Raw genomic sequence first — 23183 nt, 5'->3', positions numbered from 1 at the left:
CTTTATCCCCAATGCAAATTTGACATCTCTTATAATTATATAATAATACTTTTTAACTTATTCGGGCAATTACTTCACAAGTACAATACAAACATGAACATATTTTTTAAATCGATTTGTATCGAAACAAATCTAGGGAGCCTAAAGTACGGTATAAAATAATTTAATTTATAGCATTGTTTGTAGTTATCGTGTTTATACAAGGTTTGTCTATATGAATATGAACCTCATGCTGTTGACGCTTTTATCAGTGAGCAACGGTGGACAGTATTACACCATTTACAAGTATTTTAATTGCAGTGGTATAGTTGGATTATAGTTATGATATAATGGCACTTTTTGACGAGGCCTTTTAGCCTTATTGTACGAGGTTGCAACATTTGAATCGAAGTTGTATTACAGACTACGGCAAGTATGGTGCTGTTGGCACTTAAAGGAACACGTTGCCTTGGATCGGTCGAGTTGGTCTTTGAAAAGCGTTTGTATTCATTTGTTATAAAATGCATATGATTAGAAAGATATTTTAAAAGTAGAATATAATGATCCACACAAGTTTATATCACTCGAACGACAAACACGGTCGGCCATTTATGGGAGTCAAATGTTTGACTCCCATAAAATTTAATGGCCGACCCGTGTTAGTTCGCAAAGTAAAAGGAAAACCACGCAATTTCGAGGCAAATGTGTGTGGATCATTGTATTCTACTTTTAAAACAAAAGAAGAGAGTAGCTTCGAAGAACTGACACAACCTATTCGAAGTGACAAAGAGATGTTGATGATTACAATGAATTTGATCGAATATGGCATCTTAATTCCATAAAATCAATGTTGATCCTGTACGGTTTTCATGCATCTTTTTTGGATCGTTCATTCTTTAGCGTCCTCTGGAAACACCACGCGGTTTATAAAACTTACATTACTGCAATCATGTTTGCATACCTTTCCCCAGAATCTTTTATGTGAATGAAGTGCAAAAAGCATATACCATCTCCAAAGATTTTATTTAAACCTATACAAAATAAAAATTGTCATATTTCGGATTACACTGTAACGTCTTATAAACATGAAATTAACATGCCAAGAAACGAGTCTCTTTGATATGCCCCAATCCGGACACTGAGCATGGTGACTGCCTAATTCCCAAAATGAATAACACATACTGTTTTTGTTCAGGGTATTTTGAAGATAAACCTCTGTTTTCTAAATTACATTTTCGTCTTACATCAATAATATTTTGAAACCGTGGCCTGATATGTTTGTTTATTGAAAAACAAAACAAAACAAAAACGACTTGATAACGGCAGGGATCTTTATTGGTCCACGGTAGTGGTTGCTGAAACAGTAGTCAGTCTCTTTCTCTATGGTCTAAACAACCGTGGCCTATGAACACCCGAATCCTACGAAGTTCCGGGACTGGTGTTTTTTTTTTTTTTTTGTAAAACGAACCGCAGCCACGAGGTTGCATATACCATTAGGTGTGCTGAAGGGACAGTTCTGCAATGGCAACGGCGCGGTTAATGTACCTGTTATTAATGCTTACTGCCAACCTGGTTGCTTTTGAAGGTGAGTTTGTATGGTGGAGTTCTTATCCTTGTAGTTTTGATTAAGACACCATAATTATGAAAACTAGGCGATCACGTTTTCCTGACACTGCCTTGTATGTCAAACTGTTTGTATTAATTTGCCAGATTTGTTTTTCTGTACGCTCGATCACGTGCTTGCTTAAAAACCTCGGCTAATGTTTTCTTGTGTGAACGTATCTCGCGCGGAAATATTTCTGGGTTACCAAGTTTGATTTAAAATAAAGTGACCAGCCCGTCGATGTCACCAAACTCATCCAAACTTAGGATTAATCTTAGGACTTAAAGTTCACTATCTGAAGACGTAGGACGCATTGAACCATTAGGACGGGTAAACTCATCCTAGCTCGAAGTAGTGATCATTCGTTTTACACGTTCAAAGCACCGTCGAACGTCTAGATCTTGCCAATGCCCAATCACATGCTCGATACTGAAGGCTCCACCCTATTCAGACCGTTGTCTTTGTTAAACGCTATACATATTCATGTCATGTTCAATAGAGCAGGAGAGCTGGAGGCATGTGTGTAAGCCCCAGGAAAATTCTCTTATTGTCTGCTCCTTGTAAAGCATGCAGGTAGCGGACAATCACTCACAAGACAGTGTAGTGTTAGCATTCATTATTAAGGAAAGATTTACTAAGAATTGCTGTTGTCAACTAGTGCCCAGCCAAATTTAACCAAAGGAAAAAGCGAAAAGGGGAACATTTTGTAATTATTTTTAAGTACCCTCTTAAACTATTTTGCAAAAAAATGTATGTTAAGAAGGGGCTGGGTGAAGCATGTTTGGTGTCACTGTGGCCGAATAACATAAGGATTTATTTATAACTGTTAAAGCTGATACTCCAGCGTCCTTACTTACTGTTATTATGTGCAAACACAAAAACACCATATTCATATCACTCAGATGTTGGATTGAATCTCCAAAATCCAGTAGTGATCACACAAAGTAGGGTTTAAAAAGAGAAGAAAAAAGGAATATAATTTTGTAAGTGACCAACTAATCTTATTTGAATGTGAACAGCAGTCTTGAATATCATTACAGATGAACGTTATCTTATTTGAATGTGAACAGCAGTCCTGAACATCATTACAGATGAACGTTATCTTATTTGAATGTGAACAGCAGTCCTGAATATCATTACAGTTGAACGTTATCTTATTTGAATGTGAACAGCAGTCCTGAACATCATTACAGATGAACGTTATCTTATTTGAATGTGAACAGCAGTCCTGAATATCATTACAGTTGAACGTTATCTTATTTGAATGTGAACAGCAGACCTGAATATCATTACAGATGAACGTAATCTTATTTGAATGTGAACAGCAGTCCTGAATATCCATACAGATGAACGTAATCTTATTTGAATGTGAACAGCAGTCCTGAATATCATTACAGATGAACGTAATCTTATTTGAATGTGAACAGCAGTCCTGAATATCATTACAGATGAACGTAATCTTATTTGAATGTTAACAGCAGTCCTGAATATCATTACAGATGAACGTTATCTTATTTGAATGTGAACAGCAGTCCTGAATATCATTACAGATGAACGTTATCTTATTTGAATGTGAACAGTCGACCTGAATATCATCACAGACGAACGTAATCTTATTTGAAGTTGAGCACACCTACATTGTTAGACTCCAACTGCACAACCAAAGGGACTTGCACATGATGGATTGAGCTCACAAGTAGTGGTATTATACTGTATAGGCTATTGTTGCATGTTTTTTACACACCCTGCTTGCTTAGCAATGAATGCTAACATCACCTTGTGAGTGATTGTCCGCTACCTGCATGCTTTACAAGGAGCAGACAATAAGAGAATTTTCCTGGGGCTTACACACATGCCTCCAGCTCTCCTGCTCTATTGAATAACATGAATAATGTATAGCGTTTAACAAAGACAACAGTCCGAGTAGGGTGGAGCCTTCAGTATCCAGCTTGTGATTGGGCATTGGCAAGATCTGGACGTGCGACGGTGCTTTGAACGTGTAAAACGAATGATCAGTCTTATCTACACTTCACTGCATAATACACAATAATAACTCTTCCCCATACACAGTTGTGGCGTTAGCGAAGCACAAGGAGCGACGCCTACTCTTTTATTATATAAGAAAACATAAGAAAACATAAGTATTATTATATTATATTAACTTTACGTCATACCATTAAGCTGACATTGTACCTTCTTTGCACTGTGCACTTTGCACTCATTTTGCACTCTGCACATTTTGCACATTGTGCACTCTGCACCTTGCACTCTGCACTGTGCACTAAAAAACACATCATTGGGGGAACACGACTTCCAGGAAAAACTAGAGAAGTTACTCTGGAAACCTGTGCCCAAAGACATTCGGAGTCCCCCTCCGTGAAGGTGTTGGACCTCACCTTGGCTGCCAAAATTAAATTTAAATAATTAATTACCTTACTTATTCCATAGTAATTAAACTTAACGAGAAGTACGCTGTGAAAGTGCTTGCTAGACTGACTACAATACCCTTTGTAATCTCCTTTTAAACCTCCCTCTTCACCCCTATTACATAATGCCCACCTGATATGCACAATGCATTACTCGAATTCCTATAAGACAATTATTTCCCGCTATACTACGAACCGCGGGAAATGTGTACTAGTAGGACTAATCTAGCGTTTCGTGAAATCGGCCGCAGCCACGCGTCATGTAGGCTTATTGTACCTAGTGTCTGAATGGCACAGCTACGATATTTTTAAAACTGCACGAAAGAAAATAAGTATTTTAGTCGAATCGGCAACAGCTGGCTGTGTAAGACTGTTGCCATGACTTCCAATGCACAATGGCGAGGTGATCCTCACGTAGCTGTAGCCACCAAGTACAGACACGTGAGTTTGAAATGAGAAGTGTGCGGGACATTGGCGATGACTACACCCGGTGTGCGTGAGTGTCGACAGGGTGTAAAACACGGAGGAATATTAAACTCCCCTCCATGATTCTACATAACGCCGAGGTCGTAACCAACGTCCCCGGAGAAAAGCTCTGATGAGAACTGAACTAAAACATTTATACTGGGTCTGTACACACAGCTCTATGTATTGCGCTCACTCTGTAGACATTCCTTTGTTCTATGCACAATTAATTAATATTCTTCAACACTTGTGAAACCTTGTGTGGACGTGTGTAAGTCCACATGGTGTTTCAAAAAGGTAGGGGTTTTTGTAAAGGTTTTTTTTTTTTTTTTTTTTTTTTTTGGGGGGGGGGGTAGCCTACGCTTACTTTAATGAAATTCCTTTTTTAAATTAAAAGAGCCTAACAATTACTGTACCACTGTGTAGGCTGTCGGCATATAAACCTTTTTAGTTTAATTTCTCTTTGTTTTGAATGCATATTTCACTGAGGTCCGAATTGTTCGTCCGCATTGACACTAAGTGTTTTGTAGTGACACGATGTCTATAATCAATCTGGAGTTGACACGTAGCCTACATGTAGGCCTAGCAATTACTTCCAAGGGTCACATGAATTCGCGTGGAAAACTCGCGTTTTGGACCAGTTAGCTCAGTGACATCGCACTCAGCAGCAACATAGCTAGGCCTACTAAAAAAAAATGGAAATTCTCAGTGCGCAAGTAAATTATGGACATACTTGGCTTTGTTAATTTTTTGTCCCACCACCTTTGTCGGAACTTTTTTGTTCAAACAAAGCTTATAATATTCTTGAGTTTACGAACACTAAATCTAATTCGGGTCATGTGAAATCTATACATCGAGATCATAGCTCATTATGAGATCATCCGCATAGCGATCTCCCGGCCCAACGGGCTGGTACTGGTCCGATTGAGTAGATAGTGTACGATTGTGTCTCAAGAGGGCGCTATACTAGTTATTAGCTAGCTGGGTCCCCCGCGGATATCAAAAAGGTGGAATTTTAATGTCGGGTCTGTGCTGTCGCCTGCGCCTTGGATTGGCAAATAAACTTCGTAGTCAAAGTGTTGGGTATCTAAGGTAATGTATGTTGTAATGTGTACTTTTTGTAGCATTATAGAAAGAGAGTCACTGCTAGAGTAAAGGACCGTCCTTCCCTCTGACAGACTAATTCTGAAAAATACAGCATCGGGGGACAGGTTTACGGTGGTCAGGGTGGTGTGGTGGTGGACAGTCAACCATGGACAGAGTCAACTCATTCATATTAAGATAGCTTGGATTGGAAACCAGGAAGACCACACTGTTGTTCCTCTAAGTTCTAATTCGGATAATTTTCCGTACGTCGCCACCAATTTATCTGCCGTTAATTAACTCCAAAACCACTGAATTTGTTTTCTTACCTGAGAAGAAGGGTACCGCATATGGCCTAAATGCATTCCAGAGGTTGATGGTGGCCAGCTGCCGTAGAATTTGGTTATGTGACGAATTTGAAGGAAATGAAGATTCTGAAGGGTTGAGTGAAATGTTGTGCAAAAAAGTCTTGTTTGATAATAAATAATGCATGATGATAGTGGCTTATTCTATAAGGGTCTGAATCTGACACTGGTGAGGCTGTTTATCTTGCCCCCTCCCTAGCCAGCTTGCCCCCTAACAAAGTCGCCCCCAACAAAGTCACCCCTTAACCCCTAATTGGCTTGCCCCCGGGTTGTTACATTTTTTCCCCAAGCCAATGTCGCCCCTAGCAAATTCTCCCCCAGAATATGTAATAAGTTCGGAAAATGGTAGCGATTTAATTGCTATTCTTACCGTGAAATATTATTAAAGTTTTAGTTTTGGTCCTTTCTCTATGTATGGTTTTGTTCAATAATGTTTGATTACAGTTTTATGTGTTTATAATTGCAATTGTCCTTGCATTTATTGATTTCAATTTCTTCAGTGTACATTTTGGGCTGGACATAACAGGCATTTGGATCTGCACTGTGCATTGTAGCGAGAAGGGGTGGGGCCAGGGCCGACAAGAAGTGTTAGCCCCCCCACTACTTAACCCTTTTCTCACATACTGTTAGCAGTATTTCAGATGCAAACTTTTGTTTATTTTGTGTTTCAAGTTAAAGTTTATACCAAACTGCATCATCATTTCACATTAAAACAAAAGGAGATCCTTTACACATCACTAGTCCTTTGCCATGCCTGTAGTAGCTGATTATTTATTTTTTTCTCTCAACTGTTTTGATTGTAGACAACTTTGAAACAGTATAGTAGGGTTATAAGTTATCACACAAGTGCGATTGGAAAACAGAAAATAGCACTTCCTGCATCCCATATTCAATGAGGCCGAAGGCCGAGTTGGATATTGGATGCAGACGCGCTACTTTAAGAATTTCCACGCGCGCGTGTGGGATTACGTATCTTTATAATGTTTTTATCACCACTCCATTGTGCGAATCTGATTGGAGGATTAGCGCGTACTTGAAGATTATAAGTTATCACAGCTAAGCTCGTATGGAAAACGGAAAAATGAAGCTAGCGCTTCTGTTCCCCATCCAACGAGGCCTTTCGCTGGATATTGGACACAGACACACTTTATTTTTTCGTATTCCACGAGCACACATGTTATAACTAATTTATCTTCCAGTCTCACGTGCAACTCGTAAAGTTAAAAAAAATTCCGAACGTTATTGAACAACAAACAACATGCACGCACGTTATGCTGCCCTCCAGTTTGAGCATCTGATTGGTGGATTAGTGTGTACTGGACGATAGAAGCTTGACACCTGTCAGTAGGCCTCATCATTCATGTAGCCTATGTATTGTTGTTTACAAAAAACTGTCCATAACACTCACAATAATTGTTACATCTTGACAAACCTAAATCAGTGGGCCCAGTGGCGTAACTAGACATTTTCATTTGGTGGGGCAGGTGGGGGCAAAGATTAAATTTGGGGGGGCCAAAGAAGTACAAGATTATAATTAAATATGTCAACTGATATATAGTTGAAACACACCAATGCAGTTCTAAATAAGTCTACATAGTCAGCAGGTAAACAAAAGATTGCAAAAACAACAAAATCTTAAAGAACTTGTCATTTTGTATTTATAAGATAAAACTTTTTGACTGTATTAAAAGGATTAAATTACCAACTGTGATCACCAAGAACCAATTTAGAGTTGTACACGGCATTCTCAAATAGGCTCTGTGGGTGTGTAAATACCCAAAACATAATAATATTAGACCCAGTAAAAAAAAGGGTTATTTTAAATGATTTCAGCAACAAAACAAAAAAAAATCTGAATGTCTTGTCTGAATGCCTTGACCAAACTGTTTCATTAATGTTTTGTGTATTTCAGCAGCAGAAAAAAACAATTGATATTTTACCATCATGGCAGCCATCTTGAAATAAAAAATAAAAAGCCCCTCCTCCTTCCTTTTTTTGAGAAACCTAACCTGACACTAAACATGTTTCTTTTTTTTACTCAGCCTTATTGTAACAAGTGTAAGCCATGACAAAAATTAAAAATACAGGATTGAAATTGTGGGTGTTTAATAATCACATTTTACAAATTGCTGGAGTGTAAAGGATTGCAAAGAATTAGAAAAAACCTTCACATGAAATTATTGATGTAACCTAACTTGTTTGCATGCTCAGAAATTTAAAATTCTTCAGATGCTGTTGTATTAATTTATTTACATTATTTTTGCAGCCAATCAAGAACCTGAGAATGACTGCATATTTGATGAGTCAGCAGCAGCCGCTGCTAGCATTGGCTGCAATAACAAACGCTGTAGCTTAGATACAGACGTTTGTAATGGAAATAGACAGTGTGTGTGTGATGGAGTGTGTGGCTATCGATGCATCAACATCAACAGTAAGAACTCGTCTACATAAATCTACATCTTACCCGTATTCTGAATTTCACCGCGACTCCCGCGACACTGGCAGTATTCTTGCGAGACTGCTGGCCCCGCGAGACTACTGCTCTCATGACTACAGTCCGATTTAATGGGAGTAGAAGTGGGCAACTAGCAGTTCTCACGAGATCACTGCTCTTGTGATCTCGTGAGAGCAGTATTTGATCGCAGAACCTGAATCATTACGTCACCACCATGACATGGCTATCACACCACAAGTCTATATATTACCCAAATTTCAACTATTTGTACGGTCTTTCAGTTTATTGGCCATCACTGTTCAGTTCAGTGAAAACGTTCTACACACATTTTGCATTAGACCTGTATTAGAAAATCATGCAAGGATAAATGTAGTATGGAGTCATCTTTGCAGAATACCAATTATTCTAAGCTGAGAAAAGTCCGTTAAACAGAGCAGTTACAAGTGATTGTTTAGTCAATTCAATTTAACTTTATTATCGCCGATCAAATTTACTACAATTTTGCAAAAATTTAATAAATTTAAGTTTTACCATTTAAATACAGTACAAAATACACCACAAGCAACAGTACTCTACATAATAAAAATATAAAAGCTGAAAGTAGGCCTACTGTATACAAAATTACTCTTTCAAAAATATTCAAAAATATCCTGACTTTTGTTCCCACCTGTAGATCGTAAACTATGTCCACCATTACCTGCTCCTGTCAATGGTAGTGTTGTGTACAAGCCTAACCGAGCTCATGGTGCAAAAGCAACTTACAAGTGCTCTCCTGGATACAGCTTAGTTAATAGTACAGAGCGGACATGCTTAGGAGATGGGCAATGGACTATGGATGCAGCACCAACATGCCTACCCAATGGTAATGCAAAACTAAACAATGTATTTTTCTAGGAATTTTCTCACTGTGTGTAAAGCTTGATTGGTAACATTATTTTATGTACGTATCCTATCCATATGAGCAATGGACCCTTCCCATATGAAATATGCTAATTACATTCACGCATGCGTACAAACCCTATTGGTTGGCAAACACCATAGAGTTGTGCACTAAGCGGATGCGCAATCGTGTCTGCGTCAAGCAGCCATTAGCTGTGTACAAACAGCGAGATGTTCCCTCACTTTGCCAACCAAAACGTTAGTGCGCACGCACTATGTGCAGTTTACATATCATGGGAAGGGTCTATTCTAACCTGTTGTTGGATCAAATTTATGCTTAGTTTGTCAAATCTATCTGGCTTTTGAACTGTTCAGGGCCTAATTTCATAGAGCTGCTAAGCACAAAAATTTGCTTTGCAAGAAATTTCTTCATTGATAAGAACAGGATTACCAACCAAATTTCCATTTGTTGCATATCGCTTGTTACTGGTATTCAGCTGTTGTTTGCTTATCCTGATGAAAATCACATGGAAATTTGGTTGGTAATCCTGTTTTTATCAAGGAAGAAATTTCATGCTAAGCCAATTTTTGTGCTTAGTGGCTCTATGAAATTGGGCCCTGGTAAAAGGAACGAAAGATGTAGAACTGCTGTTTTGCTTGTCCAGACCTCTAGAGATTGTCAAGTTTGGGTGATGTAGAGAACCAGATAATCCTCTAAAACACATTTCCTTGAATTAATCTGATGTCCACTACCACTTTTTGATGAAGTGTTGTGGCCGAGCGGTTAAGAGCACCAAATTCAAACTCTGGTCTTTCTGATCAGCAGTGTGCATTCTGATCACCAGCCGTGACACTTGTGTCCTTAAGCAAGACACTTAACCATTGCTTTGTCCTTCGGATGGGACATAAAGCCGTTGGTCCTATGTATTGTGTAACGCGTGTAAAAGAACCCAGAAAAGAAAAGAGAAGGGGTTCGCCACGGTGTTCCTGGCTGTGGCTGCTGTATGCGCCATAGCACCTTGTAAACCCTTATAAGGTGCTACATTTGTACATATTGGGTCTCAGAATTCATCATTGCAATAACCTATCTTTCTGAAAGTTTGTATAAAATACTCAACGCCTTGAGTACCTTGTTTGGTAGATACGTGTGCTATATAAGACTTTGATATTTATGAAGATGTTTGAATAATGTACAATCACACGACAAAGTCCTTTTTGGCATCAAAGTAAACATTGTATAAAAATGTATGCTAGTTGGAAATACCCTGCATGTTGGGTGCAATGTATGATGTACATGTACATGTATAGGCCTATGTATGTGTCGTATAATAATCAAACCTCGGATTATTGGTTTAGTGTGGTTCCACACAGGGTTTCAACGGGTAAACTCAATACGACTCTACAGATGCACACAAAACAGTTGTTCTGACTTACTACTGTTCTAAGACTTTATTCAAATAGACTTAAACTGATACAGACCTTGACTTGGATCTGAACTAGAAACGCAGACGATATTCAAAACAACTTAATATAGAAAACAGACTCAAAAACAGAAAAACAGACCTTAGTGTAAAAACAGTTTAGAAAACAGACCTTAGTGCAAAAACAGTTTAGAAAATAGCCTTGCTCAAGGCAGTCGCATTATTCGCTCCGAAAAGACGCCGCTGTAAACCCACCCATATACCCTGTTCGAGGTGTGTGCGATCACACCGCATGACCCACCCGTATACACACTGTCGGATCGTACGAATACTGTTCACACAAGTCATCGCACTCGTACCACTAACCGCATGCGGAGGCTGTCAGGCTGACAGGCTTGTCGGGTCTGTATCTTCCGGGTTTAATGTGTTGTATTGAAAAAATTCCACTAGTGGAAAAAATTGGGGGGGCTCTCGGATATGCTAGTATGCAGCTCATGAATATGTATATCGTTCGTCAGACCTATCAGACAACACAGGATGTGAGGCAAATGAATAATTCATTTTGACGTCCAATCACGCACGCCTATCATGCTCGCTGAGCGTCCGTGGTGGTGGTGTGTGATGATGTAGACATGTCTCGTCTTTCGCAGGCATTATGGTAATGAGCTGACCGTGGGAACTCTTCGCTTATTATAGTAATGAGGTCAGTGGCTTCAACACAGACCCTACAAGGCTGTCGGCCTGACGGCCTCCGCATGCGGATAGTGTACGGGGGCACCGTGTCGTGCGATGTTACGCAGAGTGAATACGGATGGGTTTTATACAACGGCGGTCTTTTTTCGGAGTGAATAATTCGACTGCCTTGAGAAAGGCTATTTAGAAAACAGACCTTAGTGCAGAAACAGTTTAGAAAACAGACCTTAGAGTAAAAAAAAGAGTTTAGAAAACAGACCCCTGTAAAATAGAGAGTAAATTAGAAAACAAGGGTTTAGAATACACATCATTATTACATTATCATAAACTGAGCTGGACACAGTACACCAGTAGTTCAAAGGTCACTTTGTGAACAACCTTCACTGAGAATCAAAACAAACCATAAAACAGTCACTTTTACTTATACATGACAAATTACTAACAATGTTGGATAGTTGTTAGAGCTTTGTCCTTGTCCTCAAAATCCAGGATTCACATATGGATTTATGCTTTACTACATGCACAAGGCCAACATGAAAACGTTGTGATGCTAATAGTTACAACTCTTTGAACTATGGTGCAGTGTGATACAATAAACATTAACAACATTATTACCTTAGAAAGGTTAACATAAACACAGTCACAATATTCTAGATATTTGGATTGAACACAAGTTTCTTGAGGAAGTGTTATATTTGTACTAGAGTTAACTCACATTTAAACACAAGAAATACAACAAAATCAGTACAATAAAATATCAACTCCAAAATAACTAACCGTTAAAACTACAACTTAAAACATCTAAGATCAAAACCCCACCCTGATGTATGGCTATAAGAAAGCTCCTCACGAATTCAGATTAGATGAGAATGAGTTCAGCAATTCAGAATGACTCCTGATCCTGTGTGCATCGCCTTTTAAACCCCTAACTTTACTAGTCACTGACGCTAGACCAATCTTCAATTGGTTAGTTTAAAAGTTCACTGAGTATGTATACAAGTAAGTTTGAATTGGATGCTTGCCATTGGTCACTACTAATCGCTGACAGAGAAATTTCTCCTTGTATCAATTTACCTCAACTTGACCCACAAAGTCACTGTAAAGGCCATGGCTCAGGACTAGCAGTCCTTGAGGGACACTAAACCTCTCCAATCGACCAAGAGAATATATAGCAATACGGAAGTGGGTTTTCTCTGAAAACTCCCTTAACACATTGAGTTTACATAGAAATTGTTCTAATAAGCTTGTCACTCCGTATTTCCATGCATTTAAGTCACCCTGGTGGAAACATAAGGAAAAAGTCTCTAAGTCACTGTAAGTAGTGTGTTTGTTACGAAATCATTATGATTAACCTACCTTCAGGTGGTCACTTTGTATTAGAATATTATATATTTATGTTACCTTTGTGGGAACATGCGGATACAATGTATAATAACTTTTGGACAGCAGTTGTTGTACTCTTTTTGTGAGGATTTTGGATGAAGTTCTAAAATGAACTTCATCTTAAAAGCAAGGATTTAGTAATTCTATAAAATATATTGAGGGTAAATTCCATTTTCCGACATATGCATACTATTGTAGTACATTATTTCCTGATTTATTTTTTTTTTTTCCCTTTTCAAAATAGATGAGATTTGTCCTCGTCTTGAAAGCTTAACGAACACCTCTGTAGGTAATGGAAATGGATGTTTGCCAGCGTGTACCAGGCGAAGGGATTGCCCCAAGAAAACACAGCAAATATGTACGTGTCGTGGTGCCTGCGGGATGAGTTGTGTGGATGCTTGTAAGTCGACATTTACAATACATTTCCCAAATTGTTTTAATTTTTGAATCATTTGTTTTAGATGCAATTCGCCAATTCAAGGTGTGTGCTACAATTAACTTTTTTTTCCAGAAGCCACTGCCACCAACTCCTAGGGCTGAAACAGGGTCACCTTTACAGTCCATACAGATGTAGGATTGAGTATTATCCATTAGAAGCCTGGCTGGTGGAGCAGAAAACACTACCTCCCCAACTTTTATGAAGCAATCATGGAAGTGTCTAGCTTAAAGGCAGTGGACACTATTGGTAATTACTCAAAATAGTTATCAGCATAAAACCTCACTTGGTAATGAGTATAGCCCGGTTCATACTTATTGCGAATGCGAATGCGATATGAATGTTGACGTCACAAATTCGCAACGAATAATTCGCAGCAGTTCAACTTTGTTCAACTCACTTGAGAATATCGCTGCGAAAGGAGGATTGTGATGTCAAATTCTCGTCAAATTTGCTTCGCATTCGGATTCGCAGGAAGTATGAACCGGGCTGAATTTGGAGAGGTTGACAGTATAAAACCTTGTGAGAAACGGCTCCCTCTGAAGAGACATAGTTTTTGAGAAAGAAGTAATTTTCCACAAATTTGATTTTGAGACCTCAAGTTTAGAATTTGAGGTCTCGAAACTAAGCATCTGAAAGCACACAACTTAGTGTGACAAGGGTGTTTTTTTCTTTCATAGTTAATTCGCAACTCCGACAACCAATCAAGCTCAAATTTTCACAGGTTTGTTATTTTATGCATAAATATGTAGAGATACACCAAATAAGAAGACTGGTCTTTGACAATTACCAATAGTGTCCATTGCTTTAAGGACACAAGTGTCACAACCGGGACTCAAACCCACACTCTGCTGAACATACACCAGGGCCTGAATCCGGACCATGACAGGCCACAAATGTTCTTCATGGAGGAAGAATGTTTCTCTCATTCAAATCACATTTGACACCTCATTAGTATAATGAGCATAAGTAAATCACAGTCATGATTAGTTGATCAGGAGTGGATTTCACAAGGATTTAATTATAAGACTTGTCTGATGGTTCTAACTTAGGACTAGCAATACGTTTTCAATATCTTCTAGGACTAGTTCGAAGTTAGGGCTAGTCCTAACTCTTTGTGAAATCGACCCCTGAGCTGTTAAATTAGTAATTAGCTCCAATCTTAGATCTAAATCTTGAACTGCATTTGGAGCATATTGATAAGAAAGTGAACTGTATCCGTAATCTATGTGTTTGATATAAGTGTCGTGGCCGAGCAGTTAAGTGCACCGAATTCAAACTCTGGTGTTTCTGACATGTCTTATTAGCAGAGTGTAGGTTTGAATCCCTAACCGTGACACTTGTGTCCTTAAGCAAGACACTTAACCATTGCTGCGTCCTTTGGATGGGACGTTAAGCCCTTGGTCCCATGTGTTGTGTAACGCATGTAAAAGGACCCAGTGCACTTATCGAAAAGAAAAGGGGTTCGCCTGGGTGTTCCTGGTCCGATCGGCAGCAAATTGCGCCACAGCATCTTGTAAAGCATTACATGGTGCTATCAGAATTAGGTCTCATAACTCAAACGTAGTCCCACTATCTGGACTGAAATACTGTTTGTTACAGCGCCAGGAGCGTCACTGGGTGACTGACATGTGCGCTATATAAGAAACCACAATTATTATTAATTACTATTTACTGTTCTGATCAAAAACCATGATTGATTGTTTTTTAAAGTCACCTGGAAGTGGTATTTTTTCAAAATAAAGCTATTGTCATTAATATATGTGTTTTGATGAGTTGAATGTGAATAAACAGTTAACTAAGGTTTTAAAAAATCAGTTCTTATGTTAATTACAAATTTAATAGTAGACCCGACCCGAGGGGGCGCTGTTCGTGACATCAATCGAGGCAGACTTTGCCTGTAAAGCGTAGAGTAAACACAATTGCAAAGTACATGTACGGACCAAGTCGTGAGTTGTACGTTTCAAAAAAAATTTTTTTTGGTTTTTTTCCGGCAATGCCGACCAGGTGTATTGCTGCTGATTGCAGAAAAACACTTTTTGAAATGCACCAACTCACGACTTGGACGTACATGTACTTTGCACGTGTGTTTACTATACGCATTGCAGGCAAAGTCTGCCTCGATTGATGTCACAAAAGGGGAAGGCGGAGTCAGCCCCCCAAACAACTTTATATATTTTTTAAACATATAAATCGTTACAAACAATTACTAAAAAAATTGTTTTATTGTTCGTAAGCATATACTCTTATGTTTGAAAGAAAAAAAAATTCTATTTCCAGGTGACTTTAAGCAGTATTTAATTTTGTGCTTGTTTGTGATTGTTTTGATGCAGTTGTCCAGGGTTACTGTCCAGACATAGAGGTAGCTGAAGGCACAATCATCCTGTCTGTCACTCCAAGGGGTAACATGTATACATCAGTAGCAATTATAGGCTGTGATGATGGTTATGAAATGGACACTGAAACTCAAACTCAAGAGATTTCTTGTATGCTAACTGGCCAGTGGAATGCACAGCCTGCAAGATGTACAGAAACAGGTATTATGATCTTAGCATAAGGTTGTATTGTAATAATAATAATAAGAGACATTTATACAGCGCTCTTACACGAGGTACCACAGCGCTTTACAAGAAACTAAACAATGAATAAATAGATAATGGCACTGATAATGGGAAAACAGTCAAAGCAATCAATCAATGAACGAGAAAGTTTCTTGAAAACTGCAAGTGACTCCGCGGAACAAATTTGATGAGTGAGACGGTTCCCTTGGGTGGCATCACAGCTGAAGAGGGGGGGGGGGTTTATCACCAATTTATTAAGAGACGAGAGTGTTACAGAAACACAAGTTCACTGAAACAAACAGTTCACAATTGGAGATGACATGTACATCTCATCAAGATGTTATTGGATGATTTAGAAAGATCACAGTTTAAATCAGGACATCACTTCACATTAATAAATACCTTGGACGGTTTCAAGCCTCTGATTGGTAAAAACCAGGTCACATGGGGGTGTGTTAACGGTCAGTTTAAAGACCGGCTTTGGAAATTAGCGATTAAGTGGCCCCTAAATCAGCATATTTTGTGTGAAACTTGGGCGTTGCACTGTATCGCATGCTTATTTATATTCATGTTAGTTTCATTGCAAAACTTCGCGCACTTGCGCGTACACACTGAAAATGTATCAATTTTTAGGTAACAGGTGCGTTAACAGCGCCAGCCACCAACCCGGTCATTACCACGCAGTGAAGACTGGGTCCTCACACAGTCATTCCCTAATTAATTCATCCACAGCACAGATTAATTATTGAATGTTCCCGCAAAATAGAAGTATTAAACAACAACAATCAGTAATTCATCTATTTTTGTGACGTGACTCTAGTGATACAAGTGTAGATTGTTTAGTATAAAATTAAGCTCAGTGGTATAAGGTTAGGAATCTGCACTCAACTGTAGATTTGTTAAGAATCTACACTGAACCATTAATTTGTTTCAAATTAAAATGAATTGTTCAACTGGAACTGTGATGTACATCAAGTACAGCTGGAAATTATTTTATCTTTCAGTTTACAGGAATATTTTCCAGTCAAAATTATCACTTAGTACGACAAAGACTGTAAAAACTGCAAAATTTGCACAATAAGTTGAACAAGTGTCATTTTACAAAGCACAAAAAAAGATACATACAGTTCAGGAATCAAATGAACTGTATTTAATTGTTTTTTTGATTAACCACCCACACTCCATTTATTTTGGGGGCAAATTTTAAGTCAGAGAATAGACTCTATTCTCTGACTTAAACTATTTCCCCAAAGTCTACATGTACATGTACGTAGGAAGGTGTGACAGTGTATCTATCTGCTGATCAAATTTTATCATTTTTTCCTGCATTTAAATGAATACTGACAAGAAATATCAGATCAACATTTTGCTCTACATTTCAGAAATGGATCTGTGTAAGTACATCATTTGTTTTCAAAAAGACTTGTAACTCAATATTAAATTAGTTTTCTTTCAATTTAGTTCTTTGCAGTCCTCCTCCAAGAGTTGAGAATGCCCGGCACAATAGCAGGAGTCGAACATTTAGCCCAGGGGACGTCCTATCCTACTCATGTGTAGCTGGCTACCATCACTATGGTAATGCTGAGACTAGTATATGTTTGGAAGATAAGCTTTGGACACCAGTTGTTATGAAATGCTATGGTAAGTACAGAGAAACATTGCAGTGTGTCTCAGTTATGCCTAGTTGTGAAGGTGAGTACTCAAGTATCTATATAGACCATATGCACATGATATCATAACTTAGTAGGGCGCCCTCACCTAGAGGTGAAAAAGCGATCGACCATTGGACAAACATGTGTACCGCGCGTACAAATCTGTGCGTTTTTATTGTTTTTTTATCGTTTTACCTCGAAGATGACGTCAATGCATAAAGTCTATTTGAAACGTAAATTTGTGAACTATTGCATCTATAGGCAGTTTTTCATTCTAAAGCTTGTTAAATGTTATGAGAAATCATTATTTTATTGAGAATTTCCTTACTAGAGGGAAAGGCACACAAAAATAAAATCTCTGTGTGTCCCATATATGCGACAATGACAAAGGAACCATGGTCTGGTTCATACTTCCTGGGAATGTTTTCATAGATATTCGCCAGAGAGTTGAGCACAACTCATTTGCTGCAAATTACTTGTTGTGAATTTATGACGTCAACATTCGCATCGCATTCGCATTCGAAGGAAGTATGAACCGGGCTTAAGTCGTATGGAATGCAGAAGGGCTGTCTATTTTTGTGTTCTGCAATTACGGTTGTTGGAAAAAACCATCAGGCCGATTTGCAAACACACAAAGCCAAACAGTTTTCTTTTAAAGCTTCAACCCTAGATTTGAGTGTTTTTATGCCCCGCCGGCGAAGCCAGCCGAAGGGGCATACATGTAATAGTGTTTGCCTTGTCCTTCCGTGTGTGTGTGTGTGTGCGTGCGTGTGTGTGGACATCATCCTTGTCCGAGCGATATCTCAAGAAGGACTTGGCGTATCAACTCAAAACTTGGTTTGTGGATTGGTCATGGAATCCCCTAGACGCCTATTGTTTTTGGACCCCCTCAAATATTAAGCTCATTTTGGCTAAAACCATAACTAAAAAAGGACTTGGTTTAGCAACTCCTATCTCAGCGGGGCATTTGTGTTGTCAACACACCATTTTTTTTTTTTTTTTAATTCCTGAAAGTTTGTGGTAATGTTCTTTAAAGGCAGTGGACAATATGGGTAATTACTCAAAAAAGTTGTTGGCATAAAAACTTACTTGGTAATGAGCAATGGAGAGCTGTTGATAGTATAAAACATTGTGAGAAACAGCTCCCTCTGAAGTAATGCAGTTTTAGAGAAAGAAATATTTTTCTGCGAATTTGATTTCGAGACCTCAGAATTAGATTTTGAGGTCCCGAAATCTGAAAGCACACAACTTTGTGTGACAAGGGTGTTTTTTCTTTCATTATTATCTTGCAACTTTGACGACCAATTGAGCTCAACTTTCCACAGATTATTTTTTTGGTGCATATGTTGTGATTTAGTGAGAAGACTGGTCTTTGACAATTATTACCAAAGGTGTCCAGCGTCTTTAAGTTGTGTTTAGCTTAGTTGGAACGTGAAGTGTACTCTGTATTAATTCATTCTTTGCTATGATCTTTGTAGCTATTGAATGCCCTGCATTGTTTGCCCCTGATCATGGCACTGTACAAGGTACACGGTATGACTTCAATGAACAGGTGTACTTTGCCTGTAAGGATGGTTACAGATTAGAAGGAAGTCCAGTCAGACAATGTCAAGCTGACCAGACATGGAGTGGTGAGGAGGTTACATGTACAGGTATGTGTTATGACAATCACATGGATGTCCGATACTTTAAAGGGACACACCGGCTCACCGTTTACGCAATTTAGGGGTGTAGAATCATAAATAATGTTTTTATAGATGGTTGCTGTAAAATAAAATCATCAAAATGTCACGTATTTAGCGAAAAATGAAAAAAAAAAAAAAGCGGCCATATAACAAGCTTCTGTTACACGGACTCTGTGAATGTGAATCTTACGTTAGATTTTTCACCATTATTTACATTTTGTAGCGATAATTTTATTACATGATCTTTTTAATCAATTATTCGTAAATAATTTTGTAAAAAAAATATTTAAATTTGGTTAAGTAAGTTACTTTTAGACAGCTGAAAGTAAAGATAAGAGAGAAATGGAGTAATTTATCATTGAAATTGTTCTCATTTCTTATAATAAAGGTTTGCAGTGACATCTCTAAATGAGTTTGAGTCATTTAGAGATTATCATTACATGGAGTTACCGCAAACCTTTACTATCGTATTTCCACCATGCCACATGTGCAAAGTTTCAAATCCTACTTGTTCTCATATCATTTTTGTATAATAATCATTTTTCTATGGTAACCCTTACTCTACTTATAATGGCATATTCCTCTCTGATTGGATTGATATCAAGATGTTTATCTGATTTTCTCTATTAGTTGTGAGATGTCCAGAACCAGAAGTGCCTGAACATGGCTTTAAGATAGCACCCAGGCTAGGAATGAATGCCATAGTGCGATATTTTTGTAATGAGGGTTACAGTCTAGTTGGAAGCCGAACAGCTAGATGTACAATGGAAGAAACGTGGTCCAATCTTGTTCCTGAATGTAAAGGTGAAATATAGTTTCTGCCTTTGAGTAGATTTTGAGTTATTTCCTTGTTTCAGTGGTCTATTTAAAGACAGTGGATACTATTGGTAATACTCAAAATAATTGTTAGCATAAAAACTTACTTGGTAACAAGCAACATAAAGCTGTTAATAGTATAAAACAATGTTGAAACAGCTCCCTCTGAAGTAACATAGTTTTCGAGAAAGAAGTAATTTTCCACTATAATATTTGACTTGGATTTTGAGGTCCTGATATGAAGCATCTGAAAGCACACAACTTCGTGTGACAAGGGTGTTTTTTCTTCCATTATTATCTCACAACTTCCATGACCAATTGAGTTTGAATTTTCACAGCATTGTTATTTTGTGCATATGTTGAGATACACCAAGTGAGAAGACTGGTCTTTGACAATTACCAAAGGTGTCCAGTGTCTTTAACTCATTGTTTGCATTTTCATGGGGGGATTCATTTATTTTACTTTTTCCTTTCAAAGTATTGTACTAGCCTAACCTATGAGGTTTAGTCAGTAATCTCATTGGAAACTCAAGTACTTGCTTGCAAGGATTTGAAAGCTAGTTATAGGCATAGCTAGTTCAATAGTAAATAAGCATTTCAATACATAATTCTAGTATTGCCATCGTACATTCACTGTAAAGTGCACCTTATCTGCAAAATTTTATCCCAATATATCACAGATCAGTTGTATGACTTTTCTTTTAAGTGGTTTCACAGATCAGTTGTACGACGTTTCTTTGAGGTGGTTTCGACGTTTCTTTTAAAAATCAAAAGCATACATTTGGAGAGAATTTTCTTTACAATCTTATAAGTTTGTGAAATGTAACCCAGATGCATGGTATACATTACAGTGCTAATGGCAAATTTACTGTATGTATTTGCAAAAGGAGGGTCAAATGGTTCTTTCAATATGAACTACTGTTGTTATTTTCAGCTGATTGCACTATTCTTAACCCTCCACAACATGGTAGCTATGAGTGGTCATATAATAGATTTATTCCTGGCCGAACAGTCACACATGGAACAGTTATACAGGTTAGTCTTTAATCAAGCCTGTAATTACTACCAAATACAGTACTTTAGAGGAGGGTTAAACATCAAGAAGTATATGTATCCTATTATGTTTGATATCAAATACTAAACCACGAGGGAAACTGACCGGGTAGATTTGAAAAGATTTGGCATTGAACAAAGACAAATATTGTTTGGAGCGGGCTATGAACCAACCACCTCCATATTAACCTGCTGGCGCTCTACCTACTGAGCTCCCAGCCCTATGTTAGCGGTCTCCACATTTAAAAGCTATGGACAAAATAGGAAGACTGCCAACAAAGGAATAGAAAGCTCAGTAGAGCACTGGTATGTTGATCCGGAGGTCATTGATTCATATCCCACTCTTGTAAAATTGTCCCTGTTTAACACCAAACCATCTATTAAACTGTTGCAAAGTTTATTAATAACAAGTTTAGTAATAACAAGGATTGAGAAATGGATTATATGATGTACTTGTACCATGTAATGGATCATATTGATTAACCAGTTCGCTCATAATATGATTCTTTCCCTTCAGATTGACTGTGCTAGATATTACAGTCTTAACAGCAATGAGGAGTATACTGTATGTGTGATGATGGGCAGTGGTCATTTCATTCTAAATGTGTATGATTCTTTCCCTTCAGATTGACTGTGATAGATATTACAGTCTTAACAGCAATGAGGAGTATACTGTATGTGTGATGATGGGCAGTGGTCATTTCATTCTAAATGTGTATGATTCTTTCCCTTCAGATTGACTGTGATAGATATTACAGTCTTAACAGCAATGAGGAGTATACTGTATGTGTGATGATGGGCAGTGGTCATTTCATTCTAAATGTGTATGATTCTTTCCCTTCAGATTGACTGTGATAGATATTACAGTCTTAACAGCAATGGGGAGTATATGTGTGATGATGGGCAGTGGTCATTTCATTCTAAATGTGTGTGATTCTTTCCCTTCAGATTGACTGTGATAGATATTACAGTCTTAACAGCAATGGGGAGTATATGTGTGATGATGGGCAGTGGTCATTTCATTCTAAATGTGTATGATTCTTTCCCTTCAGATTGACTGTGCTAGATATTACAGTCTTAACAGCAATGAGGAGTATACTGTATGTGTGATGATGGGCAGTGGTCATTTCATTCTAAATGTGTATGATTCTTTCCCTTCAGATTGACTGTGATAGATATTACAGTCTTAACAGCAATGAGAGTATATGTTTGCCGATGGGCAGTGGTCATTTCATTCTAAATGTGTATGATTCTTTCTCTTCAGATTAACTGTACTACATATTACAGTCTTAACAGCAATGAGGAGTATATGTGTGATGATGGGCAGTGGTCATTTCATTCTAAATGTGTATGATTCTTTCCCTTCAGATTGACTGTGATAGATATTACAGTCTTAACAGCAATGAGAGTATATGTTTGCCGATGGGCAGTGGTCATTTCATTCTAAATGTGTATGATTCTTTCTCTTCAGATTAACTGTACTACATATTACAGTCTTAACATCAATGGGGAGTATATGTGTGATGATGGGCAGTGGTCATTTCATGCTAAATGTGATGCAGGTAATACCTCCCCCCCCCCATCACCACTCCAGACACTATCGGAATTACTCAAAATCATTGTTGCCATAAAACCTTACTTGGTAACAAGTAATGGAGAGATGCTGATAGTATAAAACATTGTGAGAAATGGCTCCCTCTGAAGTAACGTAGTTTTCGAGAAAAAGTAATTTTCCACGAATTTGATTTCGAGACCTCAGAATTAGATTTTGAGGTCTCGAAATCAAGCATCTGAAAGCACACTACTTTGTGTGACAAGGGTTTTTTTTTTTCTTCATAGTTATCTTACAACTTCGACGACCAATATGTTGAAATACATGTACACCAAGTGAGAAGACTGGTCTTTGACAATTACCAATAATGTCTGGTGTCTTTAAGTCAAACTAAAACTACTGGTTTTTTGTTTACCTTGACTTGTGATTTGACTTGGACTCGTTAAAAAATTATGCTGTCACTGCTTCACCACACCCACCCACAAATAATGTGTGCTTATTGTGCTTTTTTTGTAAAACCACTTCACGTTGGTATTTTTACAAAAATGTCCCTGCCCACCTGCAGTTTTTTATTTTTCAGAAATTTTTGAGCTTCTTGAATACTCTTTTTCCTTCAAAAGAAATGTCATTGGCACAAAGAAACTCTGTCTTGACGAAAGGATGATGTTGTCTTTAT

At 38.0% G+C, this 23183-nt stretch overlaps 1 protein-coding gene across 2 annotated transcripts in view; it reads left to right on the top strand.

The window, feature by feature from the left end:
- The first annotated feature begins 1448 nt into the window (after positions 1-1448).
- The window catches only part of LOC139948542 (sushi, von Willebrand factor type A, EGF and pentraxin domain-containing protein 1-like), a 65820-nt gene continuing 44085 nt past the window's right edge, over positions 1449-23183 (top strand). Inside the window, exons 1-10 of one of the 2 annotated variants that reach the window (XM_071946725.1) lie at positions 1449-1564; positions 8188-8352; positions 9050-9238; positions 12997-13152; positions 15522-15725; positions 17211-17390; positions 18880-19053; positions 19717-19890; positions 20837-20937; positions 22427-22517. In XM_071946725.1, the coding sequence (XP_071802826.1) occupies positions 1501-1564; positions 8188-8352; positions 9050-9238; positions 12997-13152; positions 15522-15725; positions 17211-17390; positions 18880-19053; positions 19717-19890; positions 20837-20937; positions 22427-22517 (1498 nt within the window). In that variant the 5' untranslated portion in view covers positions 1449-1500. Of the gene's footprint in view, positions 1565-8187; positions 8353-9049; positions 9239-12996; positions 13153-15521; positions 15726-17210; positions 17391-17424; positions 17442-18879; positions 19054-19716; positions 19891-20836; positions 20938-22426; positions 22518-23183 lie in introns of those variants that run through there. The other variant, XM_071946727.1, reaches the window with a different exon arrangement.

This window comes from Asterias amurensis, chromosome 15 (assembly GCF_032118995.1).
Source record: "Asterias amurensis chromosome 15, ASM3211899v1".
In the NCBI taxonomy this organism is placed as follows: Eukaryota; Metazoa; Echinodermata; class Asteroidea; order Forcipulatida; family Asteriidae; genus Asterias; species Asterias amurensis.
Note: the sequence above shows the minus strand (reverse complement) of the source record. Positions and strands in the feature narration are given on the sequence as shown.